Consider the following 13640-nt stretch of genomic DNA (forward strand, 5'->3'; position numbering starts at 1 on the left):
GGGGGGAGTTGTTTCTTTTTGCACAAGAATTGTGTGAAGTCAAGGAAATGTTAACTCTAACCTGGTATTTTCCAACCTGTTTCCCCCTCCCTTTCCTCTCCTCCACCCCTGTTGTGTTTTTTTTTTTTTTTCCTTTCTTCCGCCAACAGTTTGGGATTTTTCTGGGCTAGGATGCAGCGGGTGGGAGGAGGGGATGGCTCTTTTCCATTTGCAGCTTTTGTGCAAATGCCAGGTCTTTTTGCCAGTCAACTAAAAAAAAAAAAAAGCTTCACTTGCTGGTTGCTTTAAAAAGAAAAAAAATAAAATAAAAAAACACAAAAATGTAACCTTATCAGTGCGTTGTAGACCCCGGCAGGAGGAGGGGAAGTGCACACCTGTAGCCACACACCTCTGGCTTTGGCTGCAAAACAAAAGCAAACCTTTCCTGGCGAGGAGGTGACCACAGGGCAGCTCCTGCCCGACCCCGTGGAGGGTTTGCCGGGCACCAGCTCCGTGTGCGGCCGGGCTCGGAGCCGTGCCGAGGAGCGCCGTGCCTTGGGCTTGCTCTTCCCCCCTCGGCGCCCGCCTGTCCATGTGCACAAACCCAAGAGCTGCCTGCTGATGACAGCAAAGCTGTTGCTGCTTTTCCTCTCCTCCTCCTCCTCCTCTCCCTCTCCCCTCCCTGAGGAGGTCCAGCTCCCCAACAAGAGCTCGCCCAGCGCCCGGCCCCAGCGCCGTGGCCGTCTGCTCTGGGGCATCATCCAGGTATGGCCAAGGCCATGCCGGGGGAAGGCGCCCGGCCCCGCCGTGCTGTGCCACAGAGCATTAGTTAGAAAAAACACACACATATCTGCTGTTTTACTATGAACACTGGTCTGAGGTTTCCATGCCCAGCACCACGGTGATGGGCCACGAAGGATTTAACCAGGGGAATTAAAACTCCTTCCTGCTTCCGTGTCTGGTAGCACCAGCTGGTATGAGTGAATCTACAGGTGTGCGTTTTCCTTCTTGTAGAAAATGCCACGAGCACTAACTGGTAAGGCTTAATGTACAGTATATTGTCAGTATTCTGGTATTCTTCTGGTTCAACATACATTATAGCTCATATATAACCTGTATTAATTGTATAGATTGTGCATTTAAAGCTGTTACCAAGTTGTCAGAAAATAAGAGAAGAGAAAAAAAAAAATAAGGTCATATGTAATATTTTGTTTGTAAGTATCCTTTGTATCATAGCAAAGGAAATGTTAAAAAAAAAAAATCAACTGTAATAAAGTAATTTTAGTACACGGAGTGTCTGCCTGCCTTTCTGAGCCCCCCGGGGAAGGGGGTCTACCGCGTGTAGGACCTCTGCCAGGTGAACACGGGGGGCTCGACGGCGGGGCCCCCCCACCTGCGGGGCCGCGGCTGCCCCTTCCTGCGCTCCTCCGTCCGGAGGAACTCGGCCATGGCCCTGAAATACTCCAGCACGGCCTCGTGGCCCCAGCAGCGCCCCGGTGCCCGGCGGGGGAAGCCGCAGTGCCCCCCGCGCGGGGTCAGCAGCAGGAAGAAGTAGGGGCTGCTGCGGAAGAGCTCCATGGGCAGGCTGCGGGCCGGGGGGCCGCGCACGGGGTCGTCGGCGCTGCACAGGCACAGCACCGGCACGGCCGCCTCGTCCGCGTCGCGCAGGGGCTCGTTGCGTTCCCAGTAGACCTCCCAGCTCGTGGGGCGGCTCCGGGTCCGGCAGAAGAGGGATTCCTCCAGCTCCCGCAGCGAGCGGCTGCCCAGCAGCCTGTCCATGTCCACCGCTTCGGCCAGGGACCCCGCGTACCTGCGGGGACGGGGCGGCCGCCGTGGGCTGGGGGCTGAGGGGATGCCGTGGGGGAGTGTGGGGATGTTGCCGTGGGCTGGGGGGACACGGGGATGCCGCAGGGGCTGGCTGACACTGCTGAGGGCCCCAGGGATGCACCCGGGGGCTGGGAGCTGCGGGGGTGCTGCCATAGGCTGTGCGCCAGCCGCGGCCCTGCACATAGGAACTGGGGGTGATCTCAAGCACACCCCACCACCCCCTACCCCAGAGGTGGTTTGGGGGTCCCATTCCGGCACCTTGCCGAAGATGCTGGAGGGTCCCCACAGCGCAGCCCGGGTGCCATGGCAACGGGAGACAGCCAGCACTCTGCTCCGTTGCCGTGACAGCAGCATTTGCAATGGGTATTGGGAAATGGGGAGGGGGGGCAGACACCCTACTGCCCACCCCCCAATACTCCATCCCCACAGTAAGCACTGTGCCTTCTGCACCCATCTGAGCCTTGCCACAGCTTGACCTGCCACCTGTTTGCCCCAGCGTTTCAGAGTTTACCTGCATTTTTTTTGGTTCCCATTTGCCCACCAGCAGGACCCTGTTGCCCCCACAAAGGTCTCAGCACCACCCAGGGAGGTGCCACTTGCTCAAGGCCTTGGCCCAGGGTGATGTGTCTCCCGTCCTTGGGCTGCTCCAGCCTGGCTGTGTTGGGCAACAGGGGACCTAGACGCCTTAGGAAGGGAGGGCAGCGGTCACAGCCCCCTATCCAGCTGTGGGTTGACATCACGGTCCCTCCCAAAGCCCTGCAGGGCCAATAACGCGGTGTCAGTGGCTGGGGAGAAGCGACAGCGCAGGGAGAGTGGCCAGCCCCACTCACCGGGGTCCAGCACCACACAGGGGCTTCACCACCCCCCACCCCCACAGCGGTGACAGATTTCCCAGCCCAGGGACGCTGAGATGCTGCCTCAGCCTCAGAAGGGCTGGGGACACAGGTGGTGGCCCGGTTGGCCCCATGGCAGCTGCCTCCAGGTTGGTGTTCATTAACCAGCACGTTTTGCTGCCCTCAGCACCTCTGCCCTGGCGCTGGGGCTCTGGGTGCTGAACTGCATGCACACCCCTAAAGATAAATGAGGGGTTCCCGGGATACCCCCCTCCACCTTCCCAAGCCCAAGGGACCTCACTGACCTGCTTAATCCCTGCTTGAGGTGGAGGAGCAGCGGCCACTCGTAGAGCCAGGGCATCGCAGCCTCAAACCAGTCCCGGCCACGGAAGATGGGGGAGAGGCAGGCGGCGGCAGCCAGGCAGCTGGAGGAGCCACTCTCCCCCAGGTAGGCGAGCAGCAGCCCCGAGCCTGAGCCCTCGCTGACAGCCAGCAGCGAGGCAGTGGGGTGCCGGCACTGCAGGTAGGTCACGGCCTCCCTCAGGTCCCCGGGGTCTCCAAAGGGCTGGAGCCGGGGGGTGGTGAGGGGGCAGCCGTTGTGGCCCCGGCGGTTGAAGATGACGGGGATGAAGCCCCGCTCCAGCGCCCGCAGTCCCAGCTGCAACAGCCCCCCCGTCACCTTCCCAGCAGCGTTGGGGATTAGTAGCAGCACCGGGCTGGAGACCCCCCCACTGCCACCCACAGCCCCCCACGGTCCCACCAGCCAGTCCAGGGCCACCAGCCCAGCGTCAGAGAGCTGCAGGAGCTCCCGGGCCACCACTGGCTCCGGCTCAGGTGGCTGCAGGAGCTGCTGCAGCATCTGGAGCTGAGGCCAGCGTGGCCATGGCCACCGTCCCCCCCGCAGCGCCGCCGACCGCCCCAAGCTCCGCACCAGGTGCTGGGCCAGAGCCGAGGGTTTGCACAGCAGCCGGCAGCGCCCTGAGCCCTCCTCGGCCATGAAGGGGATCCCCTCCTCTTCCTCCTCCTCCTCTGCCAAGTCTCCAGGCACCTCCAGCCTCCCTTCCCAAAGGCACCAAGCCAGGAGGCCCAGTACCACGAGCACTGTGGCTGCGGCCACCAAACCCTCTGGGGACAGCATGGAGGCAGCAGAGCCCCAGCCGGCAGCCCCGGTGCTCTGCGGGTTCGCAGAGCGATGGCGGGGCCGTGCTGGGAAAGCCCAGCCCCGGGGCTGGGCAAACAGCAGGGCTGTGCTGGGGGTGGCGTGAGCAGCTGCCAGCGGGGCCAAGGGGACTGGGTGAAACGGGAGGGACACGTGGCCAAGCCCTGCCTGGCGCTGGGGAGGGGTGAACCCACGGTCCAGGGGGAAGGGACCCTCCATGGGCACGGGAGCGGGTCAGGGGGCCCGTGCAATGCTCACAACTTTATTGATACAAATTTACAAGGACACATCTTACAGTGGGGAGCGCAGCCCCGGCGAGGGGCAGGACACCCGGGGAGGGGTTCAGGACGCCCGGGAAGGGGGGGCCCACGGGCGTCCCAGTCCAGTGTAATGCCGTGGGTGGCCCCGGGGGTACCGGCCACCCAGAGAGGGGCTTTGTGGGGGGTGAGGGTACAAGGCCACCGCCGCCATGGACAGCTACACAGGCTATGTACTGTACAGGATAAGTTAGGCGCGTGCCACGGGGTGGGCAGGGGGCTGTACAGGGGGACGCAGGCACCTACCCCGCAGGCCGAGCACCAGCTCCTTGACAGCGCAGGGGGCATGGTGAGCTCGCCCCGCGCCCCAGCTCCCCAAAAAGGCCACTTGCAGCCACGCTCGCCCCAGGTGGTGGCTGCTGCCGGAGGGAAGGGAGAGACAGAGAGCGTGGGGGCCGGGGGACACGCGGGGGGGGAGGCGCGGGCTGGCGCTCACTGCTTCTTCTCACGAGTGGTGATGGTGACCAGCTGCTTGGCGGCCTTGGCGATGTCGTAGGCACACTGGATGACCTGCTGGGTCAGGAGCTGGTAGTCCACGGTGGCGCCCGGCTCGGGGGGCACGGTCTTGCGGCACTCGCTCTGCAGCCGGTAGGCGCTGGCGTTGAGCAGCCGCAGGGAGCTCCGCACCGTCTCCAGAGCCGGCTTCTGCAGCAGGGCACAGCACCAGCATCAGAACCCATGCCCAGGAAGCTGACAGTGTCTGGTGGGGACCATCCCCAACCCAGGGACACATCACCCCTCTTACCTTAGGGAATAGCGATGCCATCTCTGTCACAGCTGAGTGGATCTTCTCTGAGCAGGGCACGAAACTGGGGGCAAGGAGAAAGGGTAAGCAGTGAGCATTGCAGGAGACCATGGCTCCCGACCATAGAGCGTGGCAGGGATGGCCCTGTGTGACCACAGCCCCTTGGTCTGGGGGTCCAGAGGGACCCCAAGGCTGTGCACCAGTCCCACCTGTCATGTTTGGACTCCTGTGCCGCCCGCAGCAGCTCCTGGATGTTCTTGGTGACCTGCTCAGTTTTGAGGATGACATCCTCTGTGCTGGGCAGTCCAGGGTCCAGCTCCCCGTCCAGCGGGTCCAGCTCATGGGGGAAGTCCTCATCCTTGCTCAGCTCCACAAACCGCTTGCCCTCCATGCTGCAGGGACCGACCAACCCCCTGAGGTCAGTGTCAACTGCATTTCCGTGTGTCCCCATGTTCCCTGGCGCAGCCCCCAGCCCCAGCACTGACCTGATCAGGACCTCACCCCCCTGCGTGTTGTCGTAGTCGCTGTCGGTGCCGCTGCCGTGCCGGTCCAGCTTGCTCTGCAGGGCAGAGGAACAGCGTCAAGCCCTGCCCAGCCCAAACCCACGCAGGGCCAGGGGTCTCCCCACCCCAAGAGTTACCCCCCCTCCCCAGTACATCACCATGTGCCGGGCACCATCCGGTTGGCAGGAGAGCAGCGGGGAGGATGGGGGAAAGGGCATCGAGGAGGCAGATGGACCTTTCCGGATCTGGAGGGGGAACAGAGGGGAAGCTGTGCTGAACAGGGTGCAGAAGGGTTTGGAGCCGACCTCGGTGACGTGCAGGGGAGGACGAGCACAGGGGACACCGCCACCCTGCATGCAGGAACATCCCACAGCCACCGTCCCTTGGGGAGGTCCCCGGCCTGACCCAGCAGGGTTCAGGGCGGTGGGGGGGACAGGACATCCCAAAGGCCACATCCTGGGCAGGCGACAGGCACCACATCCCATGCAGGAGCCGCCCCCGCTGCGGCCCCCTTACCCGGTACACGCTGGCCGGGATGTGCATGGAGTACAGAGCCTCGTCCTCCACCTCCTGGTGACACACGAAAGGTTACGGCCCCGTGGGGACAGGACCCAGCACCCTGCAGGGCTGGGGAGGCAGCTGCACCCCAAACCCACCCGCCCGCCCCAGTACACTCACGCCAGGGCCGAAGGGCAGCCGTGTCACCAGCTCCTCCACCGGCTGCCCAAAGGGCTTCAGCACCGAGCCCGGCTCGTACATGGAGAAGGCCTGACGGTCCCGGCGGTGGGTGGGGGCCGTGCCAGGGGGGTGCCCGTGCTCTGGCCGCTCGGTGGGGGCTGGGGTTGGGTGTGCGGGACCACTCTGCTGCCGGATCTGCGTGTTCTCTGCCTGCAGCTTGTGGATCTGCAGCCAGGAGGAGCAGGGAGAGGTTTCAGCAAGGAGTGGAATACAAGGAAGGGGGGGGTCCTGCCGGCCCCACACCCACCTCACGCTGCAGCCGGCGCAGCTCATCACTCAGGCTGTTGTTCACCTTCATCAGCTGCTGCACCTTGGCTTCAGAGGCAGCCAGAGCCTTCTTCACCTCCAGGTATTCCTGCAGCGTGATGGGGCCATCCGACAGGTCGGAGGAGTCCATGCTCTGTGGGGAAAGGGGCTCAGCATCGGGATCCCACAGCCAGGTCGGGGGTCCAGGTGGGGTCCAGGGCTCACCCTGGCACGGTTGTTGCGGGAGGCGTTGCGCAGCAGCTCCTGGTCCGTGTCCTCGTCGGACGCGACGCTGTCGTAGTCGTGCTGGTCGTCCAGGTCACTCTGGCTCCGCAGCGAGTAGTCGAGGGCGTCTGGGGGAAGGCAAGGGGGTGTTGAGCATAGGGCGGGGAGGGATGCTCAGCTCCCCCTCGTTGCCCTCTGTCCCTCACCTGTGGGGCTCAACAGACTCTTCCCTTGCTGTCGGCGCTTGGCTTCCCCAAGGATGTCAATGAGCAAGGTGGCAAACTCCCTGGCATTGAACCTGGCCAGCTTCTGCCGGCCCTGGGGGTAGGAGGCGGGGAAAAGGGGGTGAGCAGAGGTCTGGGTGCACAGGGGGGTCACAAGGCCTTGCAGGGGGGAAACCATGAGGCCTGGGGGGAAGGGCTCACCTGGTTTCGTGTGGCTGAGTACTCAGGGTTGACAGGGAGGAAGGGGACGGCACTGCGCTCTGTCACCAGCGTGCTGTGGTTCTGCGTCGTCAGCCAGACTGCAGGAAGGCACCTGGTGTCAGATTCCGGGGGGCTACAGGGGCTGGACCCCCCTGGACGAGCAGGCTGCGGGGCCTGAGCTGGCAGGACGCAGGCGCAGGCGCGGGGCCAGCCTGCTGGGGCTGGGAGCGGAGCCCAGCCGGGCTGACAGGAATTGCCTCCCTCAGCCACCCCACACAGCTGGGGTCCTCCCTGCGCCCCCCAGCAGGGACCCCCTGCTCCTCACTCCTTGGGGCACCAGCTTGCCACCCCGAGCCAGTGGGGAGAGGGTTTGTCGTTTCTGTTGGCACCCACCTCGTCATGGAAACGGGGTGGGCCCCCCCCCGCCATCCCCCAGACCAAGGGCACCCCTCCAGGCTGAGTTCCCATCCCTGGGGGTCCCAGCACCCACCTCTGGCAGCACCCCAGCCCCAGCACCCAGCGGCGGCCCCTCGCGCTGAGCAAACCTCCCTGGCCAGAGGAATGAAGAAGGAGGGGCCTGCGGTCCCGGCGGACGCATCCAGGGAGGGGGGAGCGAAGGGCTCAGCCACGGCCCCGCCGACTGCTCCTCCCCGCGCCAGTGACGCCCGCTCCAGCCCTGGGGGGCTGCACCCCGAGCCCGCCGCTCACCCGCGTCGTTCTCCCGACGGTCCACCTCGTCGTAGACGTCCATGGCCAGCTCCTCAAAGAGGCGGTTGCTGAGCTGCAGCAGGACAGGGGACGGCGTCAGGCAGGATGGGGGGAGCAGGCGGGACCCCCAGCTCTGCCCCGGCCCCCACTCACCGCCTGCAGCTTCTTCTTGGCTGCCTTGGCCAGCTCAGAGAGGTCCAGGCTGTGGGGTGCAGGGAGGGGGGGAGACACGAAGTGGGGGTTATTCCTGTCCCATTCCCACCAAAACAGTCCCCAACTGTACCCCACCAGGACAAGGACCCCCCCCTTCAGGCACTGGGGGCTTCACCAAGCAGGGCTGGCGGGCAGGCACAGGGGGACGAGGTGGTAGAAGGCGAGCGGGACCCCCCTCCCCGAGTGTCCCCCAGGTGCTGGGCTGGGCCGAGCGGCCGGGGCTGCAGGGGGGGCCCATGCCAGTGGCATGGGGGGCCCCCGGAGCCAAGAGCCGAGCAGACAATACCTCTGTGCCATGCACTTTGGGCGCACCCTGCGCTCCGGAGAAGGCAGCGGAGGGAAGAACAGGATAAAGGTGGACGTTAAACGCGCGGGCACGCTGACCCCCCCCACCCCACCAGGGATGCTCCAGTGACAGGGGTCCCCCCCTCAAGCCCAGCGGGGACGCCGGGGGGGACATGGGACAGGGTGGTAGGGCCGCAGGCACCGGCACTCACCTGTCAGCCATCTGTGGGATGATGTAGTGCCCATTCTTGTGGTCTGTGCAAAGAGAGGGGTGTTGAGCAGGGCCTCGTGCCCCCCTTGCCCCCAGGGTAACCTCCCCACCCCAGGACTCGCACACTCACCCGGCTTCCTGCCGCAGAGGTAGAAGGCCAGCCGGTCGGTCAGCTCGTACTGGCACTCCACCAGCCGCTCTGCCAGCTCGTGCTGGGCTGCCTGCCTGTGGGAGGGCGGGCAGGGGTAACGCCCACCCTAGGTGGGGGTGTAAGCAGGGGTGACCCCCCTTCCCCACCCTCACCTGGCATAGTCAATGGGGGTCCGGCCGTTCACGTCAGGTGCCCCGGGGTCGGCGCCGTAGACCACCAGCAGCTCTGCCTGTAGGATCTGCCCGGCCTTGGCGGCCACATGCAGTGGTGTGGTGCCCTTCTCCTGTGGGCATGGGCAGCCTCAGACCCACAGCCTGCCTGTGGGATAGGGCTCTGGGGACCCCCAAGCCCTGCACTGCCTCCAGAGCCCCCAAGCCCCACCAGCGCTCACCGGGTGGAAGAAGTTGGCCTGGGCGCCCAGCGAGAGCAGGCGCAGGCAGGTCTCCAGGTTGCCCGTCCGCACGCTCGAGTGCAATTGCTGTGGAGGAGAGAGCTGGTAACGGGGCAGTCTATCCCCCCGGCCAAGGAAGGGGGTCCCTGAGCCCCCACCCCACCTTGCTGAGGTCCTTGGCAGTGACGCCGTCGTCATCCCGGCAGGGCAGCTTGTGGACGAAGGCCAGCATCTGGTACTTGGCACGGATGAACTCCGACTTGGTGGGGCTGAGGGGGGCAGCAGGTTTTAAGGTGAGGAGTGGGGTCCCAGACAGTGCTGACCCCCTCCCCACAGTACAGGGGGCACTCACTGCACTTTGTCCTGGGGGTTTGCCTTCCGGCGCCCGCTCTGCACCTGCGCCGGATCCAGCAGCGAGTGCTCCCAGATGGAGTTGGCCCCATTGCTCGCCAAGGTGTGCACCATCTGCGGGGGACAGGCAGGGCCCAGTGGGCACGGGGGGTCCCACTGTGCATCTCCCCACGTTCCTGTGTCCCCAGAACCCACCTGGAGAAGGGTGGCGGGCCAGGGGCTGTGGCGCAGGTGCTTGACGATGGAGATGTGGCGGCCCAGGCTGCGGTGCACGCTGCAGCACTCGTCACAGATGAGCACCCCACGGTTGATCGACGCCCAGCCAGGGTCTGAGGGTGGCATGGGGTGTCAGCGGGTGTCCCCTCTCCAAGCAGTCCCCTCCTCATCCATCTATCCCGCAGGGGGGATGTGTTGCCACAGCAACCATTTCCCCGCAGATGGAGAGGGGCTCAGCCCATCACCAGGGGAAACCCACAGGTTTCCCATAGCAACCACCAGCCAAAAGGGGGGCAGGGTTTGGCCCCCCACCATCAGGAGGGCGGCCAGTGGCAGGGACGATGCCAACATACCCTGAGCAGGAGCCCTCTGGCTCACTGCGATGCCACACACCCCTCAGCCCCTGGCTGGCTGTTGGGGGGGTCCTGGACGGGGGCAGTGTGCCTCCCCAGTAGGTGGGCACCCCCAGTTCGTGGGTTCCCACACAGGATGGTCACCGGATCTGCAACCTCGGCACCCCGGTGCAGACCAGTCCCCCAGGGCACCCTGGCTCCAGGGCAGGTGCCACGGCCCCCCACACTGCCATGCCACCCCAGCCCCGCCGCTGGCCCCGGCCGGCCGGACTGGAGCCCTTTGTGTCCCCGCCGGGAACAAAGGACCGTTTGAGCAGCCGCGCTGGCCCCGCGCTGGCACCAACCCCGGCACTCGCGGGGGCACTGCTCCCGGCCAGGCGACAGCTCCCCACACCCGCACCCCAAAAATGGGTCCTGGGGACGGCAGGATCTCACCCCATGGGGTGGTTGTGGAGCTGCAGCTGTCCACAGCAGCATGAGGGTAGGATTTGGGGTCCCCCCTGTTGGGTCACAGCACTCCCCTCCCGTGAAACGCAGCCAGGCACGGGGTGACGATGCCGAATCGCTCCCGGGTGTCCCCTCTGCGGGACACCACGGGGGAGCCCTGAAACCCAGTGCCCAGCCCCACCACCCCTTGTTTCTGTAGGTCATACACAAACACCATGCTACCCCATAGGAGGGAGACACCCCAAGCCCGGGGCTTACAGGGCCTGGAGGGGATGGCAGCGGTGGCCGGCGCGATGGCCCTGAGGGGTGACAGCGGCCCCACGACCCCCCAGAGGAAGGCAGGCAGGCAGGCAGCCAAGCCTCCTCCACTTCCTTCCTCCCTGCGGAGTCCTGGACCCCTCCCCACACACCCCCCAGAGCTCTGAGGACACCGTTTTAGGGGGGCACGGCACCCTGCCATGCTGCAGTGCCCTGGGGCCGGGGTGGGGTGGCCGGGGGAGGGGAGAGGTGGCCCCCCCAGCCTGGCAGCCCTGCGCACACAGATGGCAGCGCCTTGGCAGCCGGTGCGGCGGCATCTGTGCCTTCACACCCGCTGCCCACGGGCACCGCCGGGAACAGGACGCTCCGTGCGGGGGGAGCCGGCCCGCGGCCCCCCATCCAGGCGGGTCCAGAGCACCCCTGAGGGAACACCCCCTCCCGCTCCGGGGTGGGATGTGGTGGGATGTGGGTGGGCATTGCAGCAGCTGGGGGAGTGCTGGCATGGGGACACCCCAAACCCTGGGGAGATCCTGGAGTTGAAGGGAGCTCCTGGCACCTCCACCCCTGCACTGCAATGTGGGCTGACAGTGGGACCCCCAGCACTCAGCCCCGCAGTGATGATGGTAGGGCTGGGGCCGGGCAGCATCCCTGCAGGGGGCCAAGGGATCTCGGCCACAGGGATCAGGGCACCCCACGGGCACCCCAACACGCAGGGCAGGGCAGCACATCCCTGGCAGCGACAGCGGGTGCTCCCGGTGTGGTAGGAAATGGCCTCTGGACTTTATAACTCATTTCCTCCCATGGCTGCCAGGCGATAAGAGATTGGAAGAAACTGGTTTCCATTTCCCCTCGGCCGCGGCAGGGAGCCCCGGCATCGCCCCGGGAACCCCTGGCCCCCCGCTTACCCGCCGGCACGGGGGACGCCCGGAGGCAGGGCAGCCTCGTGCCCACGCGTGCCGACAGCTTTCCTGGCAGGATCCGGCCATTGGCACGTGGCCGGAATAATTTCGGCACAGCCTTGGCCCGCGGGCAGCTTTCCGGGGCCGGCTCAGAGACCCGTTCATTCATTGCCGTGGGGCCACCTGCACTGGCCACGGGCAGGTTTGGGGTCCAGCCCTACCGCGGGCAGGGTTTGCGGGGGGGGGGCCAACCCCGCCGTGACGCCCACGGGCGCGTGCCCAGCGTGGGGGCTGCGGGCACCGGCACCGCCGGGGAATGGGAATGGGAATGGTCTTGCCCAGGCTCGGCTCTGGCTTGCAGCGCGGCGGCCGCCCGGCACATCCAGCCAGCACCGCCAAGTCCGGATCCAGCTGGGGTGGGTGCTGGCTGCGGGGTGCTGGGGGGAGTAGGAGGGTTTCCCCCTCTCATCCTGCCGTTTTCAGGGTCATCGGTGCCTCTAGCACCGACCGGCGCGTCTCCAGCCTGTGCCAGCAGCCCCCGCGCTGGGGTGTGAGCGCCGTGGGTGGTGCAGGGGGGCGGTGGGTGAACGCGGGGTGCACTGGAGCGGCACGGAGGAGGGCGTTGGGGGGCATCGGGGTCATGTTTGGGGCGTACTAGGAGATTCCAAAGCGGTAAAGGGGGTGCACCAAGGGGGTCACGGGCTTCGGCAGGGGCGTTGCACTGGGGGCTCATCAGAGGGTTCCTGGGGGACAGAGCAGGGGCTCCATGGGGGTCCCTTAGATGTGCAGCGCGGGGTGCAGAGGGGGATCACCGGGGACGGTCCTGGGGGCACCCAGAGGGGCACAAAGGGCCCTCGATGTGGGGTGCAGAAGGCGAGGCAAAAGGGTTCATGGGGAGCAGACCGGGGGGAAGCACCTCGGGGCGCAGAGGGGGCTGACCGGGGTGCGGGGACGCACCGGGGGGTGCCTTGGGGCGCAGAGGGGGCTCACGAGGGTGAGGGAATGCACCGGGGGGGCGCAGGGCAGGCTCCGGGGGGGTGCAGCAGGAGGCGCGGGGGGGCTGGCGGGGCCGTGGTGGGGCCAGTGCGGGGGGGGGCCCTTACCTGGGGCGCTGCAGTCGGCGCACACCTCTGCCCGCGGCGCCTTCCGGGACATCCTCAGCGGCGAGGCGGGCCCGGGCCCGGGCCTCTGCGCCAGCGTGGGGCGGCGGCGGCGCCCCCGGGCCCGCCGGGGGAGCGGCGGCGGGGAAGGGGGGGGGCCGGGCGGCGGGGCGGGGCGGGGACGGCGGGGCCCGGGGCGGCGGGGCCGGGGGCTGCCGGCTGCTCCCAGCGCCCGGCGGCTCCGCAGGAAGCGGCGCAGGCCCGGCCCCGGCGGAGGAGGGGCCGCACCGCCCCCGCCCCGCCACCGGCAGCGCCGTCGCGGCCGCCCCGCACCGGCACCGGCACCGCCCCGCACCCGGATCCGCACCCGAACCCGCACCGGCGCCGCCCCGCAGCCAGACCCGCACCCGAACCTGCACTCGCAATCGCGCCCGGAGCCCGCACCCGAATCCACACGGTCACCGGCACCGCTCCGCACCGGCACCGCCCCCGCCCCGCACCCGCACCTGCATACGCCCCCAGGACAGCCCGCTCCCGGTCCCGCTCCCGGGTACACTGCACCTGCTGCTGGGCATCACCCTGGTCCTGTTTCTGGTCCCGGCCATCCATTAGTCCTGACGCCAATCCCCGTCCTCAGTGCCTTCCCGCTCCCCTTTTCAGTCCAGGGCACTGTACTGGTCCTGCTCCCGGCCCTGGTCCTGTTCATCCCGGATGGATGGTTCTGGTCCTGGTCCTAGTCCTAGTCCGGGTCCTGTGCACTCCAGTCTCAGCCCTGTCCCCCCTCCCCCCCCCCCCCCCACTTGCTTCAGTCCTGCTCTGGGCACTCGTCCTAGATCCAGCACACCCCTGGGCACCTCCAGCCCTCTTCCCAAAGCCACCTCTGGCACTGTGCACCCAATCCTGTGCACCCCTCCCTCCTTGTTGCCCCATCCCGGATGCACCCCGGGGTGCAACATGGGCAGCCAGGGGCAGACCAGGGATCCCAGAACACGGGGGTTACCTGTGTGCTCCCCAGGACACTGCAGTGGGGATGTGTGCGTTGGTCCACAGCCCTGGGCTG

The 13640-nt window shown here is 66.7% G+C and overlaps 2 protein-coding genes across 5 annotated transcripts; both read right to left on the bottom strand.

Moving 5' to 3' along the window:
• Positions 1 to 133: 133 nt before the first annotated feature.
• On the bottom strand, positions 134 to 3868 carry ABHD15 (abhydrolase domain containing 15). Its single transcript, XM_032707747.1, has 2 exons — positions 2945 to 3868; positions 134 to 1789 (listed from the first exon to the last, which is right to left on the bottom strand). Exons 1-2 carry the CDS (start codon positions 3775 to 3777, stop codon positions 1312 to 1314), a joined length of 1311 nt encoding a protein of 436 aa, XP_032563638.1. The 5' UTR covers positions 3778 to 3868; the 3' UTR covers positions 134 to 1311.
• Positions 3869 to 4039: 171 nt separating this feature from the next.
• GIT1 (GIT ArfGAP 1) lies at positions 4040 to 12700 on the bottom strand. 4 transcript variants are annotated; one of them, XM_032707736.1, is made up of 22 exons: positions 12584 to 12700; positions 9503 to 9636; positions 9309 to 9421; positions 9120 to 9225; positions 8957 to 9043; positions 8718 to 8848; positions 8545 to 8639; positions 8416 to 8458; positions 8205 to 8231; positions 7859 to 7907; positions 7706 to 7778; positions 6998 to 7095; positions 6779 to 6890; positions 6573 to 6700; positions 6349 to 6501; positions 6042 to 6266; positions 5880 to 5933; positions 5522 to 5608; positions 5346 to 5419; positions 5070 to 5252; positions 4861 to 4924; positions 4040 to 4760 (listed from the first exon to the last, which is right to left on the bottom strand). In XM_032707736.1, exons 1-22 carry the CDS (start codon positions 12633 to 12635, stop codon positions 4548 to 4550), a joined length of 2301 nt encoding a protein of 766 aa, XP_032563627.1. In that variant the 5' UTR covers positions 12636 to 12700; the 3' UTR covers positions 4040 to 4547. The 4 variants fall into 4 exon arrangements, with proteins under 4 accessions (XP_032563627.1, XP_032563628.1, XP_032563629.1 ...); XM_032707737.1 differs by lacking the exon at positions 8205 to 8231 and having other exon boundaries at positions 12584 to 12679; XM_032707738.1 differs by lacking the exon at positions 5880 to 5933 and having other exon boundaries at positions 12584 to 12679.
• Between the last annotated feature and the right edge of the window lie 940 nt (positions 12701 to 13640).

The sequence above is a fragment of the Chiroxiphia lanceolata genome, chromosome 20, assembly GCF_009829145.1.
Source record: "Chiroxiphia lanceolata isolate bChiLan1 chromosome 20, bChiLan1.pri, whole genome shotgun sequence".
Taxonomy (NCBI): Eukaryota; Metazoa; Chordata; class Aves; order Passeriformes; family Pipridae; genus Chiroxiphia; species Chiroxiphia lanceolata.

Excerpts from the sequence above, each read along its gene's own strand:
- GIT1 (XM_032707736.1), bottom strand. The coding sequence starts at position 12,635 with ATGTCCCGGAAGGCGCCGCGGGCAGAGGTGTGCGCCGACTGCAGCGCC. Across the intron at positions 5,934-6,041 it reads GGCTGCCCTTCGGCCCTGGC|GAGGTGGAGGACGAGGCTCT; the intron begins GTGAGTGTACTG and ends GTGTGTCACCAG. Across the intron at positions 5,609-5,879 it reads TCCCGGCCAGCGTGTACCGG|ATCCGGAAAGGTCCATCTGC; the intron begins GTAAGGGGGCCG and ends TTCCCCCTCCAG.
- ABHD15 (XM_032707747.1), bottom strand. The coding sequence starts at position 3,777 with ATGCTGTCCCCAGAGGGTTTGGTGGCCGCAGCCACAGTGCTCGTGGTA. Across the intron at positions 1,790-2,944 it reads CTCAAGCAGGGATTAAGCAG|GTACGCGGGGTCCCTGGCCG; the intron begins GTCAGTGAGGTC and ends CCGTCCCCGCAG.